General features: G+C 39.3%; 1 protein-coding gene across 3 annotated transcripts in view; it reads left to right on the top strand.

Moving 5' to 3' along the window:
- Positions 1–15,505, top strand: part of AOPEP (aminopeptidase O (putative)) — a 378,987-nt gene that overhangs the window by 222,732 nt on the left and 140,750 nt on the right. For all 3 annotated transcript variants that reach the window (XM_074953154.1, XM_074953153.1, XM_074953152.1), the window contains one exon: positions 2,830–2,873. In XM_074953154.1, coding sequence (XP_074809255.1) covers positions 2,830–2,873 — 44 coding nt within the window. The remainder of the gene's footprint in view (positions 1–2,829; positions 2,874–15,505) is intronic.

Raw genomic sequence — 15,505 nt, 5'->3', positions numbered from 1 at the left:
ATTATTAAGATTGCAAAGTCAAACACTCAAAAGTTAGGAAAAGCAAGAATTAAGGTTGCCTGGATCATTTCCTAACTATTGAGTGCTTGACTTTGCAACCGTAATAATGTTGTTTTAATTTAATGTTTTGTGTCTAATTTTCTACATTTTAAAAAAAAGCTGAAAAAACATAAATTCCATTGTATGGCATCATCTTGACATCCACATGAGTAATCAGTATGGTAGGACTCACCAGCCAGATCTCTGCTGCTTGAGCTAATAGAGTAACTAATAGCAGTAAAAAGAAAAGGAGTACTTGTGGCACCTTAGAGACTAACCAATTTATTTGAGCATAAGCTTTCGTGAGCTACAGCTCACTTCATCGGCATCCGATGAAGTGAGCTGTAGCTCACGAAAGCTTATGCTCAAATAAATTGGTTAGTCTCTAAGGTGCCACAAGTACTCCTTTTCTTTTTGCGAATACAGACTAACACGGCTGTTACTCTGAAACCTGTAATAGCAGTAAAAGACTGCAAATCTGTGTGGATGGCACTAGAGGGGAAGGAGACACACTTTGCTAGTGAGTTTCACAGATATTTGCAGACAGCAGAGGAATGGTGAGATTCATGAATTCTGGCTCTGGAAAGGAATGTGCTCTGGTGATCACAGACCGTTCTGTCCTCTACCTCCAACTTGGCCTTTTCCCTATCCTGTCTCTTCTCCACCTCTGGCTCCTCATCCCAGTCAATTCTCTTTACCTAGCCAGTCCCCAGACTTCTCTTCTCAGTCCCAGACTCCTTAAACACCAGTCCCAGTTATCCACCAGCACCCTGGCTCCTCAGCAGATCTGTCTTCTTTATACACCAACACCTTCATCCAGCTCCACTGGTACCCAATCTCCTTGCCCAGCCACTTCTAGCCTTCCTCTTGGCTCCTCATCCCATTCAGTCTTCCCTCACTTACTGACTTGCAGTCCCCGCTCCACCTGTTTCCTTCTCTGGCTCCCAGTCACAGTTTACCACACCATAGTGGTTCTCAAACTTTTGTACTGGTGACCTCTTTCACATAGCAAGCCTCTGAGTGCGACCCCCTTTATAAATTAAAAACACTTTTTAATATATTTAACACCATTATAAATGCTGGAGGCAAAGTGGGGTTTGGGATGGAGGCTGACAGCTCGTGATCCCCCATATAATAACCTTGTGACCCCCTGAGGGGTCCCGACCCCCAGTTTGAGAACTCCTGCCCTAGGGAAATGGGTGGTGCCTTTATCACCACCTACTGTAGAATATAGTGTAGATGCTAATTTGTGGTTACCCTTCTTTGTAGTTCTAAATACCTATCTTTAGAACCCTGAAATACATGCATTATAAACTTCAATTCTAAATCAAATATTTGTATAATACTTACAGAACAATAGAAGCATCCTAATTTCAAGGAAGATTGTAAAATGATAGCTATTGCTTTATTGTTAATAGATGGATATGCATTGTCTTTCTTCTTCTTAATTTCCTCTCATTATCTTCTTGGAAAACCAAGAAGAGCCAGAATCAAAAAGTAGAGATTTTTGTCTCACAGTAACTGAGACTATAATATATACAATGTGAAAACACTAGTAGGACAAGAGATATCAGCTAATAATAGGTTATAAAACACTGATGAGATAGCAGATCAAGGGATCTGGCTAGATTAACATTTGAAGTTACTCAATGCCATTTATATAGAATGAATACTTTCAGTCAGATTTGTATCATCCCTGTCACAGCTGTAACGATGCCAAAAAATGGTAAAATCTTTTGGACAAAAGTACTGACCTGGCTTGAATTTGACCTTATTTAAAGTGGAAAGGTTTATTCCATTACTGATGCTTTGAACTATGTACTCCCTCTCCTTTAACAATGTGATCAGTATTCAGCAAAACAGGGTCATTATTGAATACCCCCGTTCTCTAGGAATCAAACTTTCTGCCTTCAATACAAAGCTCTTTGCCAAGGGAGCAAGAGCTCACTTTCCGGAATCATACTAAGCAATCTGTTCTGCAATGCACAGCATCACTAGGCTAATAGACCTGTCCCCAGTAAGATACTTTTAATATTAACAAACTTGATTTACTGCTAGTTAAAAATAGACGGTAAAAATGGAGAGTTATTTTTAATAATGCTTCTCTCCTGAAAACTACTTGTGGGAGCCCAAGTAGTTAGTGTGTTGTATCAAAGTGATTGTTATAAAGACTGAGATTATGTTTAAAGAGATGAGTGCCAGAATACCTCTGGTATGCCAAGGGTAACTTTATAAAGAGAATGAACTGTATTATTCTAGGCAGGGCTGGTTGCAACACCTATTATTAAGGTTGCCTGACACTTCAAGGATGTGCCTTTTTTGGGGAAAAAAGTATGTGAATATGTAATTAAAGACTATATCATAATGCAGACACACCAGGAAGCCAAAGTAAGGTTGCACAGGCAGCCTTAATTTCAGCATTTCTTAACTTTTCCTAAGTTTTGAGTGCTAGAATTTGCAACCTTAATTAAAGTTCTTTAAAGCACAACTGTTGTTGTGTGCAATAGATTCAATAAAGACAGAATGTAAGATTGTGTTAAAACAGTGAGCAGTGTTTTCAGGTTCTTTTTCTTCTAACTTGTAAAACCTTTCAGCTTGACTGGGTTGGAAAACTGACAGACAAAATATATATTGTCTAAACAATTGAACAAAGTAATAATATAGATGAGACATAAATTTCTTCCTTATCGTTCTCCTATCTGCAGCTGTTTAAATTCTATTGCTAGTGACATAGACAGACTGTAATCTTTTATAGAGATATTCATTGTGGTGCTTTTGTTCCTTTTCCAGGATTTTCTTTACATGCTGCTGGAGGACATCCCAGAACAAAAAGGGTATGTGAGAATCAGGTTAGAAAAGATAAAGAAAGGGGAGTAAAAATCAGCAGTAAATACGAGTTGTGCCAACTGGAGATGTCAGCAGGGGGGTTCTAATATCACACACACACCCTGACAGGAAAGGTAAGCATAAAGCTATGTTAATACTGAGGATACATCACACTTATGTAGCACCTAAACATTAAAGAATTAGGTGCCTGACTGTCTTATACACCCTTGAACATTTTCCCCCAATTGACTCGCCCAAGCTTACACAAGGAAGTCTGTACCAGAGCTTTGAATAATCTCTGTTCTGTACTTTAGCTACAAAATCACCCATCCGTAAAACCATATAACTGCCAGTGTCCAAATACTGGGTCAAATTTTTCTATCCTTACTCAAGTACAAGTACAGCGTACTCCATGAGTAATCCCCATTGTCTCCTCCTCGAATAATCCCCATTGTCTCCAGTGGGACTTCTTGAGGAGTAAGGTACTGTTCAAGGTGTGTAAGGGGATCAGAAGCTGACTCATAGTTATATAATGGATAACAGCAGTTCAGCCTGCAACAAACAAAAAACTGATCTTGTGAAAACTAAACAGAAGGTGTTGCTTGGTATTTTAGACAGCCAAAGGAAAAACAGAAATGGAAGAAATATTGTTGCCTATAGCTGGTAAAGCCTATTGGCCAAGGTAGCTCTCTGAGATATTTGCACAAATCCCACTGTTGTCAGTGAAAGTTGCATACATGTATCTGAATGTCAGTGTCCCTTCATACGGTCAATTAATTTTTCCATTTATAAATTGTCATAACTGCTTGGTTCACTGTTTAATCAGAAGGTCTGGAAGTCTTAATTCTAATTTCTTGCACTCTTGTTCTTGTATATTCAGCTGCTAAAAGTATCTGAGAAACTTCAGATTAAACCTGCTTCATAATGAGCAGTATGTTAGATCCAGTATCAACATTACAAAGTCTCTCAGGAGTTTTATACCTCATGATAGGGGGAGTAATAATTTGATAACTAGTGTGTCTTTCCAACTGCCAACTCTCAACCATTGTTGAGAACACAAGTTAGAAATATTGCCAAGTTTTATCAAGTTTGAAGTGTTTTATAAAAAATGTTTACGTTTCAACCAAGAAAAATGATATTACCAAGCGCCCTTTTTTTCCTTTTTGGTGTCATTGACTTTTATTTTCCATAGTCATAAATATGGAGGAGAGAGAATGATGTATTTTATTGTAAAAGGGTTAATTATTCCATAAGGTCCTGTAAAATATTTGGGAGCTGGTTTGACCATAAACTGCTTTGTTTTTTGCAAGGTGGTCAAAATAAAATGTTTGAATCATTTTACTGATCACAGTTCTGCTGTGTATTCGAAATAAAGGGCCAGTACACTCTGCACGCTGGATGAGACATATGACTTTTGCCAGTCTGTTCCACCCCCTACCGTATTTTCATGGCCTAGGATCATTGGAGATAATAGAGTGAGGGAGATAAAGGGGATGTCCCCTGTTGACCACCAACAAACATTTGCATTAGCATCTTGACAATTATCATATTTTCAGTTGAATGCAAGTCAACTACCAAAGAGGTATGTGTAGTAAATGTAGTGTAGGGGGATACGTGTTCTTAAATACATGGACATTTTGTAGATCCTGGCTTTTCAAAGGTTATGTATTTGCTTCACACCTTGGAGAGTCCAAGAAAAGATGATGGAAATGAAACTTTCAATTTCTGCTATTCTTTCATATCCCAGAACTTGTGAGCTACTGAGCATCCTCATTTCCCATGTAAGTCAGGATGTTTAAGTACCTTGTAAGGTGGGTCCCCCAAAGGCATTGTGAATGTGCTACTTTTCTGTAACCCAGGGGTTAAATATTAGCTATTTACAAATTGTCTCTAACTAGATTATTTGTTATGTGGCATCATGAGTTTAGTGTCTAGCAGAAAAAGATATGACATGCTCCAATGGTGGGAAGTTGAAGCTTGACAAATTTAGACTGGAAATCAGGCATACATTTTAAACAGTGAGAATAATTAACCATTGAAAGATTTTACCAAAGGTCATGGTGGACTCTCCATCTCTGACAATTTTTGAAACAAGATTGCATGTTTTTCTAAAAGATCTGCTCTAGCAATTATTTTGAGGGAGTTCTATGGCCTGTGCTATACCAGAGGTCAGACTAGATGATCACAGTGGTCTGGCTTTGGAATCTATGAATCTGGTCCAGACTCTTTTTTTTTTTTTTTTTAAACCTTTCCAAAAATACCTCAGGAATAATACTTTTATAAATAACGAGAAGTGGTTTTCTAGCTCAAAAATGGTCAGGAAAAACAAAAAGTCTAGTTAGGGAAGTTAGTTCATTTTAATGACATTAAAATACCCAGATTTCTTGTTAAACCCTCTTTTTTCCATTTCTCACTTTTCCTATTCTTAGACTTGGTACAAAGTGTTATTTGAACAAGGAAACCAATTTTCGATCTAGATATGTGCCAAGATATTTCACTTTTAGTAAGATCACTGCAAATGAAGTATGGCTCCAGTTGCTCTTGCATACCCCTATGGAATGTAAAGGCAGAATTTCAGATTCATGGTAATCTATTTTGTAACCAGACGTATGATATACCTGAATTTGTCTACTGCCAAAATCACACTGGGTGCAGAGATCAGTGCTAACGCCAAGAATAACAAAAGGTCATCTGTACATAGAGCAGGCTTTTATTCCTTGTGTGTTGTAATGATGCTTTTCTGTTACTGGACATTCTCTGTTATGATTTGTATATACCTTCATAACTAGGGTAAAAGAGCAAGGGCAGAAGGGGATTCATTATTCTTCCAAAATTAAATTTGTCTAAACATCTTCCATTGATGAATGTTTCATCACACATGATTTCCAGGATTGAAATGAAATGCATTTAAACATAAGAGCTAAATCTAAAAAGCCTCTTTGCACAAAAATGGCAGATCTACCCAACTCAATCAAATATCATTTTAATACTAAGAAAAGCCCCTTAGTTGGATGGTATTAAACACCCATATTAAGCTCCTAATGTTTGTCCTGAAGTGGTGGCCCTTATAAAAATGCTTAATAGTATAAATTTAGGCCAAACTCCTGCCCCCACTTCTGCCCGTACTGTCGACAATAGTGTTTACTGGTGTAACTGAGAACAGAATTTGGTCTATTGTAGATTTTGGCAATGAGAATTCCTGGATTATCATTGGCTGAAAAAGTCATATGACAACATGGCAATTTTATATAGTTTATATGTTGGAATAATGCTAATTATTTTTCTGTTATTGGGTACATCAGGTGAGGTCTAAAGCACTCTTGCACCAAAGTTTGAGTTTCCCTCCAGTATAGGAGGGCTTTAATTTTTAGTTACAGATAATTTTTCAACTGATACCCGTTGATCAGCAACTGCATCGAAGAGACTCTTCTCCATTCAGATGCAGCCTCCCAAGTGACATCCCCATTGATTTTGTCTTCCTTTCAGACCTACAAGAGATCGTTTCAACGTGTATTTATACTTATGCATATAGAGTACAGACTCTGCACACCCAGCTAGCGTGGGTATAAATAGCAGCGTAAGTGGTGCGCCATGGCTTATGTGAGTAGAATTTCCTACACATCTGACCCCTCAGGGTATGTACCCTACATAGCTTTCTACACACCCAAGCACATCTACACTTCTATTTTTAGCAGTGTAGTGTCCTGCTGCCTCCTCACTGCCAAAGCCTTTCCCTGCTACAATGAAAGGCTCCAGCAATGAGGAAAAGCTCTGGCAGCTCTCCAGTGCTGGAGCCTTTGCCCACTGCCTGCCCCTTCCAGAGCCTTTCCTTGCCACAGTGAAAGGTGCCGCTGGAGTTTTCCCTGATGTCTCCACGTTTCTGGAGCCTTTCACTGCCACAGTGACAACTGTGAACACAGCCTGCCTTTCACTGCAGCGTGTAGCTACACGTGTAGTACTGTGGTAGTGTGGACATAGCATAAGTGCCTGGTTTAGAGGACTGCTCCTCTGAAGGGAGCTTTGCTATTGAAAACTCTTCTCCAGGGCAATGTCCTCTGACAGACCATGGCAGGAGGAGGCCAGGACCAGATAGGGTAGAGGACATTATATATTTGCAGGCTCCTTGGTCTGCCTCTTTTCTGCTAAGGAACTTTTTGTATGAAGGACTAAGGGCCAGAGAAACTAACAGATGTCTAAGGGTATGACTACATCAGTGGAAGAGATTTTTTCTGTTGATGTGGGTAATCCATCTCTCCAAGAGGAGGTAGCTAGGTCAGTGGAAGAATCCTTCTGTTGACCTAGCCATATCTACACTATGGGTAAGGTCGACCTATGTACTATGCTTAGGGCACAGAATTTTTCACAGCCTTCAGTGTGAAAAAACCTAGTGTAGCTAGGTTGATCTAAGTTTTAGGTAAGACCAGGCCTTAATATCAGTGCCTGCCTCAGTCTGCCGAGTCTGCCCTCCTGAGCTTTCCTGTTTAGTGTGGACTGGTATGTCCCGGAGGCTCAGGTTGTCTTGGCCTTCCCCCAGCAAACCTGAAATGCTTCTCACACATGATTGAAGCATCTTATTTTCTTCTGTTTAACTTCAAAATCCACTACTATCATTTAAAAAAAACAAAAACAAAAACAAAAAAAACCCCTGCTTTCTCTTGTACCTGTGCATTATACTGCACTAAATTTGATCAAAACTCCCAGTAGCCTTGTTGCCTTCAGGACTCGTGATCTTTAGCCCCAAATGTAAATTGATCCTATTCATATCTGAGCAACATATGAGCCATACAAAATCTCAGTGTTTTTAAACCCCTGTTACAGAGGGTATGTTTCATCAGCTCCAGATAAATCAGAATAGCAGTTGCTTGAGCTCTGTGTGACTAGTCTTCTTGAGTAATTAACTTCTATTACTTTTGAGTATTGGTTTGGGGTTTGGTTTTTTTTGCTTTTTATTATTTTATTTGCTTCAGCAAAACAAATACAAAATAAAAAGTAAAGCTACATTTTCCATAATATACTACAGAGTAAGTATAGCTTATAACTTTATTTGTAACTTTAATAACTATGACCTAGTAACCACCTTCAGTGTCTCCATAAATTTCCAATTTTTCAACATACGTGTCCAGACAAGTAGATCCTGTCTCCTAGATTTTTATTAACTTACTTTCTTGGATTAGAAAACTGCTAGTCATGATGAGGGAGATTTTTCAAAGGCACAACTGACTAATAGGCATGTAACTGCCAATGAAAATATTTGAAAATCTCCCTCAAAATGTCTTATTTCCTCCAATTTTTCTGTAAATTACTGTACATATGCTGATTGTAAAAAATAATCCTTCAGGACAACTCGGCGGGTAGTAGTAAAAATCACTGATCTTGGATTTGCTCCTTTTTGGATTTCTGCCTAGTCATGTTACCAGAATAATTTATCTTGAAAATGGTTATGTCAAAGAATTTGTACATCCAGTTGAAGAAATAAAAAGACATACTTATACAGTATTTTCAATTGGATATGGCAGACTTCTTATCCTCCTTTAGTAAACTGTTATATATTTGTAATGTGCACTTTTAACAGCTGCCATGTTCCACCACAGGGGTGGCTGCATTTCCTTGTTAGTGAAGTGATTGCTATATGTAAAGTTTGTAAAGTGCTTTGGGATGAAAGTCTGCTATTTAAAGCCTTTTTATGATAATACTAATTCTGATTAATAATTGTATTACAGTAGTATCTAGGGACCTCATCTTAGATTGGGGCCTCATTCTGTTGGGGCAAGTACACATTAATAGATCATCCCTAGTTCGAGGCTTTTACAGTCTAAATTGATAGACAAAGGATAGGTAAAAGGAAGTATTACCTCCATTTTACAGAAGGGGAACCTGGTATATGGAGATTGTGACTTGCCCAAGATCTCACAGGAATTCTGTGGCAGAGCTGAGAAGTGAACCCAAGTCCCAGTCTAGTACCTTAGCCACAAGACCACCCATCGTCTTTTCTTTTGTCCCAGTTCAGGAAGTCATTTAAGCACGAAACTTAAATGACTTCGTATCAATGGGATTTAAACATGTGGTAAGTGTCCTCTCTGAATAGGGATGCTTTTCTGAATTGATTTCAGAGTGGTAGCCTTGTTAGTCTGTATCAGCAAAAACAACGAGGAGTCCTTGTGGCACCTTAGGGCTTGTCTACATTACCCGGTGGATCAACAGGCTGCAATCGATCCAGTGGGGGTCAATTTATCGCGTCTAGTCTAGAAGTGATAAATCGACTGCCGAGCGCTCTCCCGTTGATTCCAGTACTCCACCAGGGCATGAGGCACAAGCGGAGTCGATGGGAGAGCATCAGCCGTCTACTTACTGCAGTGAAGACACCGTAGCTGAAGTTGCGTAACTTAGATCGCTTTCCCTCCCCTCCCCCGCAGTGTGGACCAAGCCTTAGAGATTAACAAATGTATTTGGGCATAAGTTTTCGAGGGCTAAAACCCACTTCATCAGATGCATCGAATTGAGGGTTCTATAAATATCATGGTGTATGTGCTTCCTCTAAGATGTCGTTTGTGCTGCAGTAATCTATGTGTAATATGTTGCTAATATGTTCTAAAACTAATGGAGACAAGGCATGTTCTACTTTAACATGTGCTATCTGGATTAATTGAAATGTGGGGGGAGCCCAAATCAAAAGGATTGGCCATGGTAGTAATGTTTAAAAATAGGCAGCATTAGAGTTTCAGTACAATCTGAGCAACTTCTTAGCTTCATTTTTTTCCCTAGATTAGTATGGTGGCTGAACAGTGTCATAAACTCATTTCAAAGACAGTGTTTTGAAATGTCCTGCTGCTGGCTCTGAACTCAGAGAAAGCTAAACTAAGACATAGGCCCTGTAAAGCTGCTGCACATGAAATGTCATTATTTTGCATTGATTTTTACAAGAAAATCTTACCCTTATAGTATGGCTGTTCTCTAAAAGCTGCTGTAAAATTGTCATTATGGGGTTCTGTGTTTATTGTCTGTTAATGAAAACCAGATCAAATATACTCTATTTACAAGTAAGAGGGTTTTTTTCCCTAACTCAGTTAGGGAATCTAAAAGTCAGTTTGTACTCTTTCTGACTTTTGCAACAGCGGTAATAAAGATTCTGCAGTTGGAATGTTGTCAGTAATTCTGATGATGATGCATGAGATATAACAGTATCCAGCTCACTTTCTTCGAATGCTGTGTTGATTCTGCAGTGTTAACAAGATTGAGGAAAAAAGTAAAAATTTTAATTTAATCTGTAAAAATAAAGACAATAGATTTAACCCATAATATATATATGGAAGGCAAATCTGTTGAATTAGAAGGTACCAATTTTACAGTCACTTTTCTGATCACAACTATACTTGGCTATCTTCTTAGAAACAGAAAAAAGGCAAATATTGGGCATGAAATGAAATCAATATGTAAAATTAGAAATAACATAATAGGGAACCTTCAGCCGTCTCAATTAACCAGCCTGAAATTCAAGTTAATAATTGTATACACTGTAATTTCTTTAATAAACTGTATTGCTTCCCACTTACTTCAATGTTCTGAATTTATCTGTCTCAGAATAGTATTTATTATTTAATTTTTCATAATAAAACACTTGTATTATATTGCATCCTAAATTTCTACATAATGCAACAATATAGGATCATGTAGGTGTACATAATTGCAAACAATAGCTCTGATTATTGTGGATTATCCAAACCACAGGAGTTGAAGGTGAGGTCTGAATGCTGGAATCATGTTAGCACCAGTGACAGATAGAAAGGGCATGCTGAGTCTAAGGGACCTAACAGTTAAATGCTCTAAACCCAAAAGATGTGAACAAATAGCCAGGGACTTTTAAAAGCTGGTCAAATCTGGTTTTAAATAATTAACCTAAATGTAGAATGCTACCTTGTACAAATGTAGTGCCTATGTTTAATGTACTCTTGGTTATCTGTGAAAAAAAATCAATTTCCGTAATGATCGGACATGCAGAATTGTAATTTCTTGAAAGTTCAGGCTGGCTAAGTGGAAATGCTTTCGTTTGACTGCTGTGATTATTTGAACCACATGATCTGAGCAAAAAATATCTGTTCATAGCACAGTCTGTTGTCTTATAAGTTAAAAGAAAATTTTAGTACAGGTAAGCAATACTTCTATTGATTTGGGGGGATATCTTTGCCTGTGCCTGAGTTCATCCCTCTCCTTAATGCTGCTAAACCACTCTGCCTTGGGGTGAATTTATCCCTGAACTTTTGAAGAAAAGTTTTTTTTTGCTGTGGAATGTACCAGATTGCTCTCACTAGCATGTATTATCAAAACATTTTCTCGGGAGTGAATGGCCATGGATTCCCACCACAAAAGGCTTCATCCCCTTTCACCATCCTGTGCAAATAACTAAAGCATAGCAGACAAGCTTTCAAATAGTATGGCATGAAACAGAAATACATCTATACTTCTTTAATTTCATCCACCTTGCTCCCTTTTTCCCTAGTTCCTTCCCATTAATTTCTAGAGATGATTAGCATGCTGTGATATCCCAGGTATTTGGGAATGCCCTAGCTACTGAAAGACACAAAGTGACAAATCTGAGAAAGGATTCTCTTATGGGTAAGGCATTAGGAGATCTGGGTTCAATTCCTGGCTCTGCCATAGACTTCCTATGTGATGGTGAGGACATTAGTCAGGATCAGCTTGTGAACCTCCTATTCATATTGTTGAACGGATATGAGTAGTCCATTGACTTCCCCTTTGGGACAGAATCTGCCACCTTTAGTCACAGTGAACAGTACTTTATTCATCAAAGAGTCACACTGATTTCAGTGGGACTTTCTGCACAATAATGTATTATGCATTGTGAGTGAGGGTGGCAGAATCTCATCTGGATTCTCAGAGTATGCGTGTCTCAGTTCCGCCTATGAGGAATGGTGATAATAATACTTTCCTACCTCATAGGGGTGTTGTGAGAGTAAATTCATAAATACTTGGGAGCAGCAGCACCAACTTTCTAATGTGCTGGGATGTGCGCGACACCCTGGCTCTGCCCCAGGCCCCACTCCCACTCCACCCCTTCCCCCAAACCCCTGCCCCTTCCCCCCCCACCATGCCCTGCCCCCACTCCACGCCTTAAACCCTACCCTGCCCTGTCTCTTCCTGCTCCATTTCACCCTCTTCCCCAAGCACGCCCTGCCTTCTCTCCTCCCCCCCCCCCAAGCCCTTCCTGCACACCGCAGAACAGCTGATCTGCAGCGGGCAGGAGACCCTGGGAGAGATAGGGAGGTTATGATCAGCGAATGGTAGGGGGGAGGAGAGCTGGCTGCCGGTGGGTGCTCAGCACCCACCATTTTTTTCCTCCTATGCTCGGGAGTCATTTTTTGCCTCCTATGCTTGGGAGGCACTGAGATGTGATGGTGCGCAGGTGAAGTCATGTAAGCCAGAAATTCTGAAAGCAAAGTCTTTCCTCTTACATTTTCTTTGGTTTGTTGCATCTAACTCAAGAAGTAACCTATATGTCTGGAAAAGTGCTACAGTTATAAACAGTAACATCAACAACTAAAGCCTTTGGCCATTCCAAGATTTCTTTTTCTTTTTAACTTGGCTAGTTACCTAAATATTTATGAGCAGTCAAGGTGTTTCCCTTATGTTGCAAAGCAGTTAAGATACAGACTGTGAATAATGGCTCCTTGGATCTATTCCAGTCTCTGCCTCCGACTTTTAATGTCGAGGAGTGACCCCTAGTTCTTGTATTAAGGGGAGGGGTAGCACTTTTTCTCCACACCATGCATGATTTTATAAACCTCTATCATATCTCCCTGCTGAACAGTCCCATTCTTTTTAATCTCTTTTTGTATGGAAGCTGTTCCATGCCTCTGATCATTTTTGTTTGCACTCTCTGTATTACCAATTTTAATATATCTTTTTTGAGATGAGGTGAACTGCATGCAGTATTCAAGGGTGGGCATACCATGGATTTAAATAGTGGCATTATGTTTTTTTCTGTTTTATTATCTATTCCTTTCCTGGTGGTTCCTAACCTTCTGCTAGCTTTTTTGACTGCCATTGCACATTGAGTGGATGTTTTCAGAGAAATGTCCATGATGAGTTTCTTAAGTGATAACAGGTAATTTAGACTCCATCATTTTGTATGTATAATTGGGATTACATGCATTACTTTGCATTTATCAACATTGAATTTCATCTACCATTTTCTTGCCTAATCACCAACTTTAGTGAGATCCCTTTGTAACTCTTCGCAGTCAGCTTTGGGCTTAACTATTTTAAGTAATTTTGTATCGTTTGCAAACTTTGCTGCCTCACTGCTTACCTCTTTTCCTAGATAATTTATGAATATGTTGTACAGTACTGGTTCCAGTATAGATTTTTGGGAGACCCTGCTATTTACCTCTCTTAGTTGTGAAAATTGACCATTTATTCTTACCCTCTGTTGCCTATCTTTTAACCAGTTACTGATCCATGAGATGATCTTCCCACTTATCCCATGACTGCTTACTTTGCTTAAGAACCTTTGGTGAGGGACCTTGTCAGAGGCTTTCTGAAAGTCCAAGTACAAGTGGATCACCTTTGTCCACTTGCTTGTTGGCACTCTCAAAGAATTTGAGTAGATTGGTGAGGCCAATCTACAAAGGCCATGTCAATTCTTCCCCAATGTATCGTGTTTATCTATGTATGTAATCATTCTGTGCTATATTATAGTTTCAATTTCCCTGGGACTGAAGTTAGGCTTGCTGGCCTGAAATTGCTTGGATCACCTCTGGAGCCTTTTTTGAAAATTGATGTAACATTACCTACCCTCCAGTCATCTGGTACAGAGGTTGATTTAAGCAATGGGTTACATACTACAGTTAGTAGTTCTGCAATTTCACATTTGAGTTCCTTCAGAACTCTTGGGTGAATACCATCTAGTCCTGGTGACTTTTATTACTATTTAATTTAACAGTGTGTTCCAAAACCACCTCTATCGTACCTCAAATAGGGACAATTCCTCAGATTGGTCATCTGAAAAGAATGGCTGAGGTGAGGGGATTTCCCCCACATCTTCTGCAATGACAACTGAGGCAAAGAATTCATTTGGCTTCTCTACAATGGTCTTCACTTCCTTCCCTGAGAGTTTGACAGATTTCATGCTTCTGATATATGTAAAAAAAAAAATTTGCTGTTCATTTTTTTTTTGTCTTTCGGTAGTTGCTCTTAAAATTCTTTCTTGGCCTGTCTTATTGTACTTTTATACTTGACTTGCCAGAGTTTATGCTCCTTTCTATTTTCCTCACTAGGATTTTATTTCCAGTTTTTAAATTATGCCTTTTTGCCTCTAACTGCCTCTTTTATTATGCTTTTTAGCCACAGTGGTGTCTTACTGGGTTTTTTTATTTGGGGTATACATTTAGTTTACTCTATTATGGTGTTTTGAAATAGTCTCCATGCAGCTCACAGGTATTTCACCCTTGTGAAGTGTATCTTTTAATTTCCATTTAACTAGCTTCCTCCTTTTTGTGTTGGTCCTCGGTTTGAACTTAGATGCTACTGTGATGGGTTTCTTTAGCATTTTTTCCCCCTACAAGGATGTTAAATTTAATTACATTATGGTTGCTATGACTGTGTGGCTCTGCTATATTCACCTCTTGGACCAGATCTTATGCTCAGTATAAGACTAAATCAAGATTGCCTCACCCTTGAGGGTTCTGGGACAAGCAGTCTGATAACTTTTCTGTGTCTCAGTTTTCCTAACTGGGTGTAACAATATGTATCTGTGTCATAGAAATGTGGAGAAAATTAATGGCCTCTGCTCCTCTCCAGGAACAGTCTGTACCTCCTTCTTGCCACCCAGCCCACTGCTGAGGTGGTGAATCCACCCTCGCTCCCCCAGGAAGAAGCATGCTGGATGCCTGGCACAACATCGTTCATGAGCACCCGAAATCCCTCACTGGGGAACTCCCCAACCCAGCATGCAAGAGAGGAACGATGAGCCCAGTTCAGTCCCTCTAGCCCAGCCTGTGTTTGGCCCCCAAACTCCATGCAGGAGATGTCCCAGTTTTCACCGTTCTCCCCTCTTGTCAGGGGAAGGGGAAGGGCAAGGGCAAGAAGACATGTCCACAGGCAGTAATGTTTGCCCTCTTCTCGGGAAATTTGACCAGGTTTTTTGTTCATTTTCTCTTTTTACAAACCATTTTAGCTCTGTGTTCGATGTATGTCTGTAAATAAAGTTTACTGTTCACTTCACTGGCATAGTCACTGTGATATTTCTCACACGTTTGGGATGGGTCAGCAGGATTCACAGCATGCCTGTGATTTCTGTAAATGTGTGGTGTCAAAGAAATGCATTGAATCCTGTCCTTTCCATCCCTTCCCCCCCACATCTGTGAATTTCCTAGTGTGAAACAAACAAAACAAACATACAAAAAAACCCAAATCAGGCTTCATGAACTAAGCTGTGAAATAACTGTTGCTGCCCAAAGCACCAGAATGCTTTGTTAATTACTTAATTGACAATACAGAGAAAGGGAACAAAAGGAAATTAACAGTGAAGATACTTAACATTGAATAAAGAAAAGGAGTACTTGTGGCACCTTAGAGACTATCCAATTTATTTGAGCATAAGCTTTCGTAGCTCACGAAAGCTTAT

The sequence above is a fragment of the Natator depressus genome, chromosome 5 (genome assembly GCF_965152275.1).
Source record: "Natator depressus isolate rNatDep1 chromosome 5, rNatDep2.hap1, whole genome shotgun sequence".
Classification (NCBI taxonomy): Eukaryota; Metazoa; Chordata; order Testudines; family Cheloniidae; genus Natator; species Natator depressus.
The sequence above is the reverse complement of the archived record's forward strand: the minus strand, read 5'-3'. Positions and strand labels throughout refer to the sequence as shown.